This window comes from Phoca vitulina, unplaced genomic scaffold (genome assembly GCF_004348235.1).
Source record: "Phoca vitulina isolate PV1807 unplaced genomic scaffold, GSC_HSeal_1.0 scaffold19, whole genome shotgun sequence".
NCBI lineage: Eukaryota > Metazoa > Chordata > Mammalia > Carnivora > Phocidae > Phoca > Phoca vitulina.
In genome coordinates, this window is record NW_022589722.1 from 24,836,872 (window position 1) to 24,853,961 (window position 17,090).

Here is a 17,090-nt window from a genome sequence, read left to right on the forward strand (position 1 = left end):
AAAAAAAAAAAAAAAAAAAAAAAACAGGGGCACCTGGGTGGCTCAGTCGTTAAGCGTCTGCCTTCAGCTCGGGTCATGATCCCAGGGTCCTGGGATCGAGCCCCACATTGGGCTCCCTGCTCTGCGGGAAGCCTGCTTCTCCCTCTCCCACTCCCCCTGCTTGTGTTCCCTCTCTCGCTGTGTCTCTCTCTGTCAAATAAATAAAATCTTTAAAACAAACAAACAAACAAACCCCAAAATTGGGCTTAATTGTATCTACTATAAATTATTTTAAAAATCTAATTTAAGGGATGCCTGGGTGGCTCAGTTGGTTAAGCATCTGCCTCCGGCTCAGGTCATGATCCCAGGCTCCTGGGACGGAGCCCCGCATCAGGCTCCCTGCTCGGCGGGGAGCCTGCTTCTCCCTCTGCCTGCCACTCCCCCTGCTTGTGCTCTCTCTCTCCTTCTCTGACAAATAAATAAATAAATCTTAAAAAAAATAAAAATCTAACTTAAAAAGAAAGAAAACAGGACTCGCTTCCACATTCAGCAATTCTCAAAACCGCTGAATGGAGGGTCCCTTCCAGAGCTCAAAAGGGACCAAGCAGCCTGGGGGCATTTCCCCTCCTCTAGGAGAGATGCCGCAAGAAGTAGCGCATGCGTGCGCACTTGCACACTAATAGCTACACACCCACAGCAACCTCCCCAGCTCCCCAAAACCCCCTGAAGGGGACCCAGGCTTCTGCTGAGGATGATCTGCTTTTTCCAGCCCTGATGCCCAGGCTCCCCAAGTGAACGTGCGGCGCATGCTGCAAGCCTGTGTGCACAGGGCACGCACATGTACTTGGGGGGGGTGGGTGCATGCATCAGCCCACGGTTGTTCCTGCAAGTGGTCCCATCGGTGAACTCCTCAGGAATGAGCAACTGGCTAACGCTACTGCATATCCTACCCACCTCCCCAGGAGTCCAGGCACCCTGAAGAACGATGGGGGCCGCACAGAAGAGGACACTGGTTTGGCAAGCCCCTTGGTGGGTTTGAACCATCTACCGGTGATGGCCCTTGTTCTTAGGCACAGAAAGCTTCCCCTCTCAGGCTCCCAGGTGCTCCTGGAAACCCCATGCAGGGAGCACGGGGGTGGGTATGGACAGGATGCTGGTGCCTGATGGCTGGGACCACCCTCCTCCCCAGTGCATGCACCCACCCACCCCTGCCCAACTCTGGTCCAGAGTGCAGGGCACTTACGTTTGCTGATCTTGGAAGCTATGAACGCAGGAGTCTCCCCAAAGTCATTTGGGGTGTCCACCTCTGCCCCAAACACAATGAGGGCCTTGATCATCTCCACATTGTCTTTCTGTTGGGGATGGATTAAGGGGAAAATGCAACAGCTCAGGGAAAGGAAGAGAAAAGGGACGCCAGCCTCGTTCACTTTGCCCATCAACTTGGTGGGCCTCTCATGGGCATGGGAGAAGATGCTGGAACCCTTCAGAACCCCCACCCACCTAATAAGCCAGGCAGAAGCTGGAAGTGACTCACCCCAGACCCCAGCCCCACCAGCAACTTCTCGAAGGAAGCAATGCATCTATGACCGCTGCCCCAGGAGCCACGGGGACACTGAGGCGTCAGCTGCTGATCACTTTCAGGAACAGCAGCAAGGGTGAGCAGGGAAAGGGAAGGCTGTCCTGCCCATCATGTCTAGGGTGTCTTTCATGAGGGGTAACTGAGCGCACATCCTCCCTGATGGCAGCCTGCAAGTGCAGCTTCTCTCCACGGAGCACTGTGCATTTAACATTTGGAGGCTGGGCAGGGGGACGGGGGACATGGTTTCCCAGAACAAACCAATAAACTGGCTGCCAGGAGACCAGAGCTCTGGTCTTATCACCCCCCTCTTCCTGGGGCCTAATTTCCTTGCCCAGAGAATGAAGAGATGCATCTAGAATGCAGTTTTCCAAATGGTGGTTCATGTACATCAGGATTTATATGGACATAGCTAAGTATGCAAGCTTGAATCATTAGCTACGCATTTCTGCTTTGGTTACCTTTCTTTTGCGTCACTGGTTTACCGCTTTCAGTAGTGATCGAACACTTCCTTCGAAATAAATTTAAGTAAGTTTAAAAGCAAACCAGCTTCAAGAAATGATTAAGTTCGTAATTGTAAACGTGGTTCATGAATGTGCCAAAAACCGTGAGGCTGGTCCGCAAGTACCTGCGGTATAGAAAACAAGGGACATCGGCAGTTCTCAAAGTACGATCTGTGGCTCCCCGTGAACGTGTGATACCCTCTAGACGGTTCATGAGGGTCACACTGTTTTCATAGGGGCGCCTGGCTGGCTCAGCTGGAAGAGCGTGCAGCTCTTGATCTCAGAGTCTTGAGTTCAAGCCCCATGTTGGGCAGTAGAGATTACTAAAAAAGGTAAGTACACTTAAAAAAAAACAAACAAACTCTGCTCTCATAAAAAAATCAAGATGTTTGCTTTTTGTGTTGTACTGACTTTTGCACCAATCGTGTAAAAACAGTGATGGATAAAGCTGCCTGGGCCTCAGCACGACAGTCGCATCAAACTAATACTCGCTGTGGTTTTCCTCTCTGCTGCTCGTTCACAGTAAGTAATCAACCAATTAATTAAAAAGCCAGTTTCCCTCAGGAATGTCCTTCATGAATCAGTACGAATCAATTTTATTAAATTTTGACACTGTTTACTCCATGTCATAAGATGGAGAGAAACTGGGATGCCTCGGTGGCTCAGTTGGTTAAGCGTCTGCCTTTGGCTCAGGTCATGATCCCAGGGTCCTGGCATCGAGTCCCGCATCGGGCTCCCTGCTCAGCAGGAAGCCTGCTTCTCCCTCTGCCTGCCACTCCCCCTGCTTGTGCATGCTCTGTCTCTCTTTCTGACAAACAAAATCTTAAAAAAAAAAAAAAAATAGAGAAGAAAGCATAGGCATTTCTGTGGCATGCTAAAGCACAACCGTTATCTTGAGGAAAAGCATGGATGCAGTTGTTTGAGTTGTGAGCAGAACCATGCTTTTTTTCTTGGAACGCCATTTTTACTTGAGATCATGACTGATGAACTACGATGGGTCAACCTTGGGTATTCAGAAGACGTTCTCAAAAACGAATGCAGTGAGCCTGGCACTTCAAGAAAAACACCTGACAATATTTTGTGCCAATGATAAGATTCAAGCTTGCAAACAAAAATGGGAATTCCAGAACACTTTTATATGCCTTGGGCGGCTGACAGCTTCCCCAAACTGAAAGACTCTTCTGATGAGATCGGTGGGGATATTTACAAATGTGGGGTTTTGATACCATACAACGAATTGATTCAACATTTCTATGCATGCACAGTGAAACAATATTTTCCAAGGATGACCTGAAATCATGCATGGGTAAAAGATCCATGTGGAGTACAAGAGATATCAACGGAATAAAGTGTTTAATGGAACAAAGTGTGAAAAGTTCATGGAGATGGTTGTGGGGCCCGCTAGGAATTGACTTGTCAGAAACTACCCCTTGTCCAGTTTAGGTGCAACATTGAAGAATATTCATGATTCTCTGAAAAGGCGCAACTGTGTATCTTTTCCAACTACGTATCTATGTGACGCCAGATTTTCTTCAAGCCCTCCAACATATATTCAACAACATATTGCAACAGAATAAATGTAGCGGAAGACAGGAGAATCAATGTGTCTTCCCTGAGGCCAGGCATTAAAAAGATACGCAAAAATGTAAAATGATGCCAATTCTTATTGACTATTTTTTGTTTTGGAAAATAAAGTTGTTTTTCATAAACATGTTACTTATTGGGGCACCTGGGTGTCTCAATCGGTTAAGCATCTGCCTTCAGCTCAGGTAATGATCCCACCAGGGTCCTGGGATTGAGCCCTGCATTGGGCTCCCTGATTGGTGGGCAGTCTGCTTCTCCCTCTCCCTCTGACCCTCGTCCCTGCTCGTTCTCTCTCTCTCTCTGTCTCAAATAAATAAATAAAAAATAATCTTAAAAAAAAAACAGAACTCATTCTCTAAAAAAAAATGTTACTTATTGAGGTTAGACTGTGGTTGGTGAATTGTTATTTTTAAATGAATATTTTGAAAATTTCTTATTTTTAATTTCCAATCTAGTAAATATAGATAAAATCCAAATAAATGAAAAGTCTTTGGGATCTTCAATAATTATTTCTTAAAGAGTATTAAGGGACCACATAGACCCAAACTTCTGAGAACAGATGAACTAGATAATTCTAAGAGCTCCTTCGGTGCTGAAAATGGCCATGATTTTATTTACAGTTTCCACCTCCCAGGCAACAGTGTCTCCACCACGGTTATGGCCTTTGGTATAAAACAGGATGTCTTTGAGTGTGTCCTCAACCTACATCTTTTAGAGTCCCAGATGCCTCTGCAATTCCATCCCTTGGAGATCTGTTGAACATACTTATGTATACGGGCTATTGCTACGGAATACGGAACACATACACACACGTCAGTGATGAATAACATCCCCTCCCCTGCATTTAATATGTTCATACTCTAGTTGTCTATCCACACTGGAGGGGCTTTAAGGGCAGGAACTATGCTCTAAAATAAACCCAAAACCATGGCCAACACCTACCGTGAGCCACCAAGATGTATAAGCAGACCCTGCCTTCCAGGAGTTTAGAGTCCCACCCAGGAGAAAGGAACAATATGCAGATGAGTATTTCCCCGAATAATGTGGGGCGGGGGGGGGGGGGGGCAGAGAACTGACATCTCAGGGACATTTCAGGGATGCTCCAGGGGTTACCAAGGGTCCGTCACTCACTCCTCTCAACAGCTCTGCCTGGTGGGTGCCGACACCCCCGGTTTCCAGATAAGGAAATCGGTTTCCAGATAAGGAAATCGAGGCTGACAGAGGTGACTTGCCCAAGGCCAAAGCGGGTCGTCGGGGCTGTACTGCTCCTCTCACCCCATGCCCTTGTCAAATGGGGAGCACAGGAGGGAGAGGGACTGCAGCGCAGAGGAAGGAGGTGGTATTTTGGGCTGAGAGGGCGACAGGGAAGGCTCCTGAGGGTGAAGGCAGGGTCTAAGCTGAGGGAAGATTCCCAGCAGCGGGGAAAGGAAGAGGGCACTGCGTGAGGGGAGTGAAGGGAGTGAGGGGAGTGAGGGGCAGGCGCCCCCTCCCCCGCACGGGCGCCGCTGGGTGCGGACGGTGGGCTCACCGACATGGCCAGGTGCAGCGGGGTGTTGCCGTGCTCCCCGCGGGCGTCGGCGTTGGCCCCGTAGGTCAGCAACACCATGACACAGTCGAAGCGGTTGCGCATCACGGCCACGTGCAGGGCCGTGTTCCCCGCGCAGCTGGTGCTGTTCACGTCGCAGCCCCGTTTCAGCAGCATGCGGGCCATCTGCGGGAGACAGGGTCCTCGCCGGAGTGGGTAGGTGGGGACACCCGGGTGCCGTCACCTCCTCCCTGAGAGTCCCTCAGGAATTGAGCTTCTGGAAAGCTCCAGCCACAAGAAGAACTCAGGTGGCAGGCCCCAGTTCTGGGGGTGGCCCTAGACCCTGGCCCAGGCTATCAGCACCCCAGAAGTAGAGGACAAAAGGCTGAAGATATACTGACTGATTTAAGGGGCTTCTGGGTTCTCCCCTGGAGTTAACAGGACCCCATGCATCTCTGCAAACTCCCGGAACTGCCCCACTCCCTGCGACCTTGCCTGGGATCCTGCAAAGGTCTGACCCCTCCCTGAGCCTGGGCAACACACACCCCTATACCCAGCAGACCCGGGGAGCCTGGCCTTTGGAGCTCGCCAGCCCTGCGCCCAAAGCTCAACCCCACTTCATCCCAGTCCTCTGAGCTTGGGTGGGTCACCGCACCCCCTGCACCCAGTTTTCTCTTCTGTGAGAGAAGGGCCTTCTTCACAGAGTGGTGACAACGAGCGACAAAACATACACGAAAGGGCCTGACTTGGTGTCTAGCCACTGGCAGGGAGAAGGTGCCCTGCAGAGGTTGGCAATCTCCTCCCTCCTGGCCCATCACATTTAAGAACAGGCCACAGTCTCTGGGGCACCCAGGGCACTGCTGAGCTCTGCTTCCGGGCAGTGAGACACCAGAGGCCTCCATCCTCCCCGGGGGGTGGACTTGGCTTAGGGAAGGCCTCCCGGAAAGCCACCCAGCCTGACCATCACACCACCTCCCGCTTGACCAGTTACAAAGACTTTTCTCACACATTGCCTCGCCGACCTCACACCTCCGAAGGCAGCCTGTAGGACGCCCCATTCATACACAAAGAAACCACGGAGGGGACCTTGTCACCATGCCAGTGAGCAGCAGAACAACACCGGGAGGTCATCTATGTCTCCCCCTGCAGGACCACTAAGAGATCAACCCCCACGGCGCCATCCCCAGAGTCATCTTAGGAACCGCCTTCCTGCAGCAGCTGAGGAACAGGGGGGCTCTGGGACTCTGCCCCCTGCCCACCCACCACTCACCCTCAGGCTGCCTACCTCAGCGGTCTTGGCCCAGTGGAGGGGGCTGGCTCCGTAGCGAGGGTCTTTGCTGTGGATCTGGTTGCTGTCCATGCTGATGATCATCTCAGCACACCTAGGGAGAAAGGAGCCATCGGGCAGTACAGAAGGTCGTGGGGGTGGAGGGAGGTGGCCTGGGGCTGGAAAAGGCCATGACTTGGGGCTTCATCTCCTGGTGAAGAAGAGTTTCTGCAAAATTTCTGTTGGTTTTGCAACAGAACCAACCAGCATGTATGCTATGGTATGTCAAGGGTATCCTGGGCCCCCACAGGCCTAGCTCAAGCCCCCACCTCCAGGAAGTCTTCCCTGATAACTCCAATCAGCAATGATCACTCTCACTGGTGCTGGCCTTAAAGTCAGGCAGGCCTGGGTAACCCCAGCTTCCTCACTGGTGCTCTCTGGCGAGTGGCCGAGCCCATCTGCAACATGGGCATGGTCCTCACTGGACTGGTGGGGATTAAAGGAGAGAAGGGATCGAGCCCCGCATGGGGCTCCCTGCTCAGCGGGAAGTCTGCTTCTCCCTCTTCCTCTGCTGCTCCCCCTGCTTCTGTGTGCACCCTCCCTTTCTGTCAAATAAATAAATGAAATCTTAAAAAAAAAGTGGGGGGGGCGGTAGGGAATTCTGATATATGCTACAACACTAATGAACCTTGAAGACATTTTGCAAAGTGAAAGTCAAGTCCCAGGCCCAAACCGGCCTCTATAAAGGTCAGCTGAGTTGACATAAATAGCAGAGGGGCTCCCAAATTGGAGCCAGGACGGGACCTCTCTGTAACCCTAACGCTTGAGATTTTCTAGAGTACAGCTGTGCTGGCTACCGCATGGTGGCAGAGGGATGTCCCCGCTGGGGCCCTGGGAGGACGCGGCCGTGTGCGGCTGTGTAGGGCATGCCCACAGTGTGAGGCCACTCGCATCGTCTTCTGTGCATGATCCCTTGTGATGTGTACCAGCCCCATGGGGGGAGGCCTGGCAGGGGCAGAGAGGAATGTGGCTAGAGGTGTCTAAGGAGCGAGCGAGCCAGGCAATACCAGGCCCCTGGACAGGAAAGCTTGGGGTGGCCGGAGCTGAGCCAGAACAGGGCTGCCATGCCACCTCTCGGGGATAAAAAAGCATCAGCCATCACTTGTGCCCATTTGGGTTGCAACCTGCAATCAGGGAACATGACTACCGGGGATGAGGGTTTTGGTACTGTCTCCAACCATTTGGTCAAGTCTTCCTGAACATTCTAGTCCATCTTGGCTGCGGAGGATCACAGAAAGGTAGGCTGGCCCAAGCTTGGACTAGACCTTTGAGGGGATAGCCATGGCAACGGGGCCGGCAAGGTGGGTGCAGACTCCAGGACTCCAGAAAAAGGGAAAACCTGCGGGAGGGCAAGGCTTGCCCCCCACGCATGTGCCGCCCTCTGTGCTCTTCCCCTGCCTGTCCAGCACACAGCCTAGAAGGACCCAGTGACTTCTGTGTCTCCTGTTCGGGTCTGTCTCTTTAAGGCCAGTGCTTAGCACAGCGCCCAGAGAGAGGGACCGACTGACCCCTTCATTCCGTCAGTCATTCTAGATACTGTTCCCACTGGGCATGTTTTGAGATATTCATCTCTCTCTCTCTCTTTTTTTTCTTAAGATTTATTTATTTTAGCGAGAGAGAGCGCACACAAGCAGGAGGGGCAGGGAGAAGGAGAGAGAGACAGAATCTCAAGCAGACTCCACGCTGCACACAGAGCCCGACACAGGGCTCAATCTCATTACCCTGAGATCATGACCCAAGCTGAAACCAAGAGTCGGATGCCCAACCAACTGCACCACCCAGGCGCCCCTTCATCTCTTTAATCACACACCCCCCACCCTATACACACACACACACGCACGCACACGCACGCACATATACGCACACACGTCACATGGAGAATTTTCCCGAGACCAGGGTTTCCCAGGTCTGGGGAGAAGGGAAGAAATGCGAGAGTGGTCCAGAGCTCCCCAAGGCATGGGCCTGGTACCTGCATCCCAGCAGCACCACCAGCCTGGAAGGATGGACACATCTAGGCAGGAGGGGCTCTGGGCCACCTCGCCAAGCATTCCTGGGCTTCGAGCCAGGAATCTGCGAAGCCACAGAGCAGCGCGGTAGCCACGAAGGGGTTCAGATCGGGCTGGTGGGCCTAGACAGAAGAGGACCCATCCTCTAGGACCCAGCCCTCCTTGGGGCTGCATGTGACTCTGGCACAGGAGGACCACCTGGGGGAGGTGGAAAGGGGGGACCCCGGGGAAGACTTGGATTGTTCTTCTCTAGTCTGGTAGAGGGAGGATCCTGGCCAGAAATTAAGGTGCATTACAGAAAATATTTTAAAATTCTACTCTTTGCCCAGCTAACTTTCTGGACTGAGATTCACATCCACTACACGTTCACCAAGTACCTTGTTCGGGCCAGGCTGGTCCTTGGCACAAGTATCGGAAACACATCTAATGAGCCTGCGGAGGCCAGTGCTCACCTGGGCGTGAGAAGAGCTGCGGGAGCCAGAGGCCCAGCCAGCCGGGCGGGGGAGTGAGGTCTTACCCCTTATGGGAGAACTTCATGGCCGTGTGGATGGGGTAGCCAGCGGACCCCATGATGTTGCACCGAGCATTGCAAAGGAGCAGCACGCGGACCATCTCCTGCTTCCCCATCTGGCAGGCCAGGTGCAGCGGAGTCTGTCCCTGGTTGTTCACCTGGTTCAGGCCAGCTGATGCGTTCTTCCCTAGGAGCTGACAGCGGGACACCGGGGTGGGCTGGGGCCCGACAAACACAAGCCCCCGCATGACCCTCCCTGACACCCTCCGTGCCAGTCTCCTGCGCCCACTTGAAGGGAAGGGAAGTCTGACTCTGTGAGAACACAGTAGGGACATTAAGGGGAGCCACGGAGAAAGGAGGTTTGCCGGAAAACAGGACGCCGGCTGTACAAGGATTGGCTGGGGGCTGGTCTGGCACAGCTCGGCTCATAGGAAAAACTTCCCAACCAAGAAACCTGTTGTTCGTTCGGATGGGCACTGGGGGTCTGGGTGGGAGTGACTCCTGCTTTTCATTGTGTACTTTCGTCGTATTTTCGTCTCTCCTGCTTGAATTTCTTTCTTTTTCTTTTTTTAAGATTCTATTTATTTATTTGACAGAGAGAGACACAGTGAGAGAGGGAACACAAGCAGGGGGAGTGGGAGAGGGAGAAGCAGGCTCCCCGCAGAGCAGGGAGCCCGATGTGGGGCTCGATCCCAGGACCCTGGGACCATGACCTGAGCCCAAGGCAGATGCTTAATGACTGAGCCACCCAGGCTCCCCTCCTGCTTGAATTTCTTTTTGCTAGGTTCACATATTATTTTTTCAATTAAAAAGAAAAACAAACAGGCAGCCCTTTCTGCCCATGGGCCCCGTCCTATGCTTTAATAAAAACACCTTTTTGCACTGAAACAAACAAACAGACAAACAAACAAACCAGTATTACAAAGAAAGCCAGGCGGTTTCATTTCCTCACTTGTGGCCGAGTGCTGTCTCCATAGGTTTAACTACAACTCTTGTGCACCCGGGGGACCTCGCTGGGCCTGGCGACAGGCTGGGGACATGGCAAAGAGGTTCGACTCCAGGGCCACCCCCACTGCTCACAGCTCTGCCCCTCCCTGGGCACGTTTCTTTAACTCATGGAACCTCAGTTTATTTGGCAACGAGAGGAGGATCATGACCCCTCCCCTCCCCAGAGAGGCTATTTTGAGAATTAACTGGAACACACAACACTCAGTACAGGGCCAGACATGAGACCAGCCCACGACAAAGGACAGTTGAGTGTGTGCCTGCCGTCTGCGCAGAGGCAGGTCCTGTGGGGCACAGTGCTGGGCACGGAGCCGGCTCTCAGGAAGGATGGAGTTCACCAGAGCACGTGGAAGTCCCTTCCCTCTGCACCAATCATACGACATGAACGCATATTTTCGGGAACAATGTCGTTCCTTTCTGATGCCAGGGCAGAGAAGGACATAACCTTTAAAAGAATCTTCTAGGGGCGCCTGGGTGGCTCAGTTGGTTAAGCGGCTGCCTTCGGCTCAGGTCATGATCCCAGGGTCCTGGGATCGAGCCCCGCATCGGGCTCCCTGCTCGGCGGGGAGCCCACTTCTCCCTCTCCCTCTGCCTGCCTCTCTGCCTACTAGTTCTCTCTCTCTATCTCTTTGTCAAATAAATAAATAAAATCTTTAAAAAATAAATAAATAAAAATAAATAAAAATAAAAATAAATAAAAGAATCTTCTAACTCTGGGCAATGAAATCCTGTCTGGTATTCTGTCTTTTCCATCCAATACATAAAGTAGCCTTTAATGACATCACTCCATCTACTTGCCTATGATTTTTATTTTCATTTCTCAGCCTGACAATCAAATATTTAACAGGAGGGGTATGTCTGGTGCAAATGTCTAGAGGAGCCGGATGGAGTTTTGAGTTCCTATAAAAAGCTAAGCTCAGGTCCCGCTGAACCGTAAGCCTGTCCGGGCAGGGCGGGAAATGAATTCACCTAGCCCGGGGTAGGGCTCAGTAGGGGCTCGGGACAAGCTGAACTGAACTGCTTGGCTGGACTGGGCCTCCAGTTTAGTTTGCTGGGTTGGGGGACCTCCCTAGGGTTGTCAGATCAGAGCCCAGTAGCCGAGGATGTGTCTCCTTGATAAGCATGAGGAGGGAAGGGGGGGGGACGCCCTCCAGGAAGGAGCTCGGGACAAGTGGGGACAAGCTCCGGTCGTCCCCCCCGCCCCCCGCTGCTCACCTGCAGCACCTGGGCATTGTCACCCTGGACAGCGTAATGGAAGGCTGTCTCCCCATTGTTGTCCGTGACGTCCATCTGGGCGTGGCAGTACTGCACCAGCTCCACCAGGGTCTCCCCGTCACCCTTGCGGCAGGCCAGGTGCAAAGGGGTGCAGCCCTCCTCATTCTCCCTGTTATTGGCGCAGCTGCAGGGGTGGGGGTGGGGAAGGCTGCTGAGAAACTCAGGGGCAGCAGAGGGAAGTGGGCTAGGGGCTCAAGAGCATTCCTGCCATGCTCGGGCTGGCTGGTTCAAACTCAGGGCTGGCTCACAATTTATTTGGGACTGATGTGATTTTAACAGTCATTTACTTGCACGCCCGTACGAGGGATGGGTCCTAGGGCCCCACCAGCCAGAAGTCGGTGGTGGGGTGGCACAGAATGGGTCAGAATGCTGAAATCTCATCAACCTCAGACAGTTCACTTAACCTTTCTGGGCTTCAATATCCTGATCTACAAAAGAATAACAATAATGCCCGCCCTAGGAAAGGGACAGGGCCTCGGGGAGGTTAATCCCCACGATGTCCAAGAACAGGCCTGGAAACTATAAAGGGCAGTGAGGAATTCTGAGCCTGGGGCCTGGGGGCTGAGCCATGCTGTGGCCACCTCAGGGCAAGCGGGTGAGCCAGAATACTTCGGCAGGGCCCACACAGTCCCCTCTTGGGGGCACATCTAGTGACATAAGTATTGGCTGAAGGGCCACATGAGAGAGAGCAGCCAGATCTTTGGAAGAAGACACGAGGACCTGAGGCCTCTTCAGCTCTCTCCAGCAAAGCGACCTAGCACGGATCATATCCAAGGTACTAGGCAACTTTTGGCTTTACAGAGGGAAACTGAGGCAGGACTGAGCAACTGCCCCAGGCCCCGCCCATCCACACACACAGGCACATGCACTGTCCCTCCTGGCCCACCTGATGATGCGGCTGTGGTGGAAACACTCTCGGATCCCCAACTCCACCGCCAAGTGGGCCACCGACCAGCTGGGGTGGTTGCGGATGAGGTCGGTCAACTGCTGTAGGACCTCCACGTGCAGGACGTGGCTGGAGCTCTCGTAGAAGGGCGGCAGCTGCGAAGAATAGTGCTGGAAGTTCACGAGGGCATCCGCCTCCGTCTCCAGCTGGAAGAGTCTGTGGAGCCGGGACACGGGAGGATGACACAGAAATGAGCAGAAGCCTTGGGTCCCCCCGTACACAGGTTGCTGCCTGCCTCTGGCCGTGCAGGGACCCACTTCAGCTGGACTCCCCTTCCCACCGCATGCACATGCGCGCCCACGCACGCACTCACACACCCACCTCCAAACGGAGTCAGGATTTTATTTTTATTTAAAAAAATTTTCTTTTCCGTTTTTTATTATCATCTCATGGTGCTTTTAAATTTTATTTTAACAAAGCCCTGTCATATCCACTTTCTAATTTGATTATGACATCTGAGAGCCCCAGCCTCAAGTCCCCGGCCCTCGCACACCATAGGAAGTAAATAAGCGTATAACTTAAATGTCCAGCAGAATACGATATAAACAGTGGCACAGCTATGTGATGGAATATTATGCAACCATTAAGATGCGATATTAAAAGAACAGTGAAATGTGATTCTGTAATGTTAAGTAAAAAAGCAAGATACAAATTTTATATGATACAATGTGATCTAAATTGTGTTAAAAAATATGTCAAAATGTACATGGTAGTATAGTAATCGAAATGTTCTTTATCCATTTCTGAAGTTTCTAAATTTTCTACAATGAGTTTATATAATTCTTATTTTTTTAAGTAGGCTCCACACCCAGCATGGAGCTCAGTGTGGGGCCTGAACTCACGACCCTGAGATCGAGACCTGAGCCGAGATCAAGAGTTGGACGCTCAACTGACTGAGCCACCCAGGTGCCCCTATAATTTTTTATAATCAGAAAAAAATTTTTGTGTTTTTTTGTTTTTTTGGTTTTTTTGAGAAACCAATCAGATGGTATCCCTTCCCTCTAACTCCCCCAAAGGAGGAGAAGAATGATCATCATAAACCTTGTTCATTTTTAGAGTTGTGTTTAAGTCCAAGGTTTGCTATTAAGCTGCTGTGTGACCTAGGGAAAATTCTTTCCCTCCCTGAGCCCTATTTTAAACATGAGACTAACTGTACCTGTCCCACCTATCTCACAGAGGTACTATGAGAATCAGATGGGATAGCCAAGTAATAGCACTTTAGAAATGGATAATCACAATGACGGTTGACATTGAAGATACTTGAAGTTTTGACCAGGGCTTTCAACATTAAAGACCCATGGTCAGCCAGGGTCTAGCAGAGGTGGTGCCCAAAGAGTGTTGGCTCAACAAGGCTCGCCTGTTCTTTCCAAGAGAGAGTGCAATTGTTTAGCAAATATCTACTGAGTGCATGTTCTGCACCTGCCATTGTTCTAGATGGAAGGGGTAAATTAATGAACAAAACAGATAACACGCCCCACCTTCCCGAAGCCCGTGTTCTTAGAGGAGAGACCAACACAATGCGTAAGCGACAAATCAAAATAAGAAAGTACAATAAACAAATCGCCAGGTAATAAGTGCTAAAGAACAAACAAACAAAGAAAGGAGGATATGGGAGGAAGTCCTTCCTCATTCTCCTTGGCTGGTTTTGTCCCATCTCGCCCACCTCTGCGCGTCAGAGGGCTCCATGTTAAATGCTGCTATATGTCAGACACGAAGACACTAAATGACACTGACAAGGACACTAAAAACTGATCACCAGATTTAGCATCAATAAAACATTAATGACCTTGACAAAGTACTTTTGGTGCAATGGTGGGAACCGGAGCCTGATGGGAGAGGGCCTGAGAAGGAATGGGATGTAAGAAACTGGAGAAGCAAGGGGCGCCTGGGTGGCTCAGTTGGTTAAGCAACTGCCTTCAGCTCAGGTCATGATCCTGGGGTCCTGGGATCGAGCCCCGCATCGGGCTCCCTGCTCAGCCGGAAGCCTGCTTCTCCCTCTCCCACTCCCCCTACTTGTGTTCCCCCTCACGCTGTCTCTCTGTGTCAATTAAATAAATAAATAAAATCTTTAAAAAAAAAAAAAAAGAAATTGGAGAAGCAAGTATAGACGATATTTGTTAGGGGGTTCGCCGCAGAGGGGAGCAAACTGAGGCAGCTAATGGGGAAAGTGGAATCAGGCATTTGAATGCTGCTGAGACCAACCCAAAAGAAAAGAGGATCTCTCGGAGGACTCCCACTTCCACAATGATGGCCCAGGTAATGTGAACCAGACTGCCCCCTAGGGACAACCAGAAATGCTGGACAAAATGTAAAAGGCATCCGCTCGAGGCGCTGGACAGAGAAGCAGACAGGGATGAAGTGTCAGGTGGGAAGGGGTTATGGAAACCCAGGAAGTGAGCCTGGTGGCCTGCTCAAGAATCAGAGGGGATAGCCTGCTGGCACTTGAGAGGCTGGAGGGATACATCATAGATCATCAGCAACCTCATGGGCTCGGGGGACAGGGACTGGAGGCCAGGGGAGGGCCCTGATGAACCCTCTTACTGTGGGTGGAGGTCCTGAAGGACTAAGGCATAAGATGAGCCATAGTAGACAGACCCTCCCAGAGACTGCAGCTCAGCTCCAAATAATTTCAGTTCCAGAAAATGGATTGAAATTATCCTTACTAATGATAATGTTCCCAGGTACCTGGGAGAAGCAAATATAAAAGAAACATTAAGCCAGGCTTCAAACTGTTTCTACAAGCATCGTTGCAAATCCAAGGGCCAGCACAGAATCAAAACTCACCAAGCACAGGAGATACTACATGATGTGAAAGAAAACCAACAGAAATAATGTATGATGGAAACAGATCTGTAAGTAAGGGGCTGCAAATACCAAAGTCATCTGACACAGACTTTAAAATAACTGCGATAGGGGCACCTGGGTGGCTCAGTCAGTAGAGCATGTGACTCTTGATCTCAGGGTTGTGAGTTCGAGCCCCACGTTGGGCATAGAGCTTACTTAAAAAAATAAAATAAATGTGATAATATTTAAGAGGATGAAAAGGAAGATTTAGAATTGGGGCAAAGAACTTGAATCCATTTTAAAAATGGAAATTACAGCTTAGCTTATTAAAAAATACAACTGCTGAAATGAAGAACCCAGTGACCAGGTATAAAAGCAGACTGGACAATGCTGAAGAGAAAACTAGTGAACGGGAAGATAGGCCAGAAAAGAGGAAACAGAATAGAGCCTGGGGAGCCAAAGGATGGAAAATGCAGGAAAGTAGACAACAGACATAGAATATATAACAAAAAGATCTACCATACATATAAGTGGAGCTACCAAAGCAGGATAGAAAGAGAACCGGAGAGAAGCCATATTTGAAGAGTTAATGTCTGCGAACTTTTCAAAATTGATGAAAAAAAAATGTCATAGTGATTGAAAATATCTATGAGCCTTCCTGGACACACACACACACACACACACACACACACACACACACATAGAAATCCACACTTAGGGACCTTGTGGGTTTTAAAACATGGCCCCCAAATTCTTTGACACTGCTCCCATTGAGACATGATGTCTCTTATCATTATCCCATGATGTCTCTTTACCCTTTCATCTGGCTCTGCAACTGCTTTACCAACAGAATAGGGCAGAGGTGATGCTGCCCTAGTTTCTGGACGAAGGCTTTAAGAGACTGGAAGAGCTTCCACCTCTTTTCTCTTGAGACCTGGCTATCACGCCATGGGGAAACTGACACAACCCACAGGGACGACCCTTGGTCCTGGACCCTTAGCCCTGGACGAACTCGCAGCCAACAGCCTGCAGCAACTTGCCGGTTGTGAGTGAGTCATCTTAGAAGTGGATCCTGCAGTCCAGCCACCCCGGCTCATGCCATGTAGAGCAGAAGAGAGCTTTTCCCACTGAGCTCTGCTCAAATTGCAGATTTGTGGGCCAAGTGATTGATCGTTGTTTTAAGCTGCAGAGTTTTGGGGTAGTTTGTTACGCAGCAGTAACTGAGGATGACGCGTATCGGTCAACATACTGAAACACAGCAATAACTGACACATGTACCATATTACAAAGGCTATAAACAAAATGTGAAGAAAAATACTAAAAATAGCATAGGAGAAAGTTATCTTCAAAGACTGACAGCCAGCTACTCAGCAGTGGAAAACAGAGATAACGGAATGACATTCTTAAAGAGCTAAAAGAAAATAAACGCCCATGAGAATTCTGTACCCAGCATGCTTCCCTTTAAGTATGAAGTTGAAAGCAAAACATTTCACTAGTCAGGGGTGCCTGGCTGGCTCTGTCGGTGGTGTGTGCGACTCTTGATCTTGGAGTCATGAATTCGAGCCCCACGCTGGATGTAGAGATTCCTTAAAATAAATAAGTAAAATGTTTTTTAAAAAATTTAACTAGTCACACAAAAAGAAAGAGAGAAAAGGCTTTGTCATTAGTAGACCTACACGATAGCGGATATAAAAGGATTTTCTTTGGGTAGAAGAAACTTGATCCCATATGGATGGTCTGAGACACAGGAAAAAAATAAAATACCATGAAAATGGCAAGTATGTGGGTGAATCTAAATAAGAATTGGTGGCATAATGTCTTGTTGGGTTTAAAATAAAAATAGAATTAAAATATATATATGTACATACATATATAGCATAGAAGCCTGGAAATAAATGGGGTTAAAAAGTTCTAAGACTCATTTACTGTTCTGGAAGACACTAACGTACCAATTATACTTCAGTAAGGCCAAGGATGTGTGTTACAATCTCTTGGGTTCTATCAAGAACTGGGAAGGGTTTCAGTTTTTGCTCTACTTGCAAACTAACAAGTTAGCCTGACACAGTTTC

At 50.1% G+C, this 17,090-nt stretch overlaps 1 protein-coding gene across 3 annotated transcripts in view; it reads right to left on the reverse strand.

Moving 5' to 3' along the window:
- The window catches only part of PLA2G6 (phospholipase A2 group VI), a 59,412-nt gene that overhangs the window by 20,810 nt on the left and 21,512 nt on the right, over positions 1–17,090 (reverse strand). For all 3 annotated transcript variants that reach the window (XM_032416630.1, XM_032416629.1, XM_032416631.1), the window contains 6 exons: positions 12,178–12,393; positions 11,232–11,415; positions 9,018–9,205; positions 6,453–6,549; positions 5,171–5,353; positions 1,223–1,331 (listed from right to left, as the gene is read on the reverse strand). In XM_032416630.1, the coding sequence (XP_032272521.1) occupies positions 1,223–1,331; positions 5,171–5,353; positions 6,453–6,549; positions 9,018–9,205; positions 11,232–11,415; positions 12,178–12,393 (977 nt within the window). The remainder of the gene's footprint in view (positions 1–1,222; positions 1,332–5,170; positions 5,354–6,452; positions 6,550–9,017; positions 9,206–11,231; positions 11,416–12,177; positions 12,394–17,090) is intronic.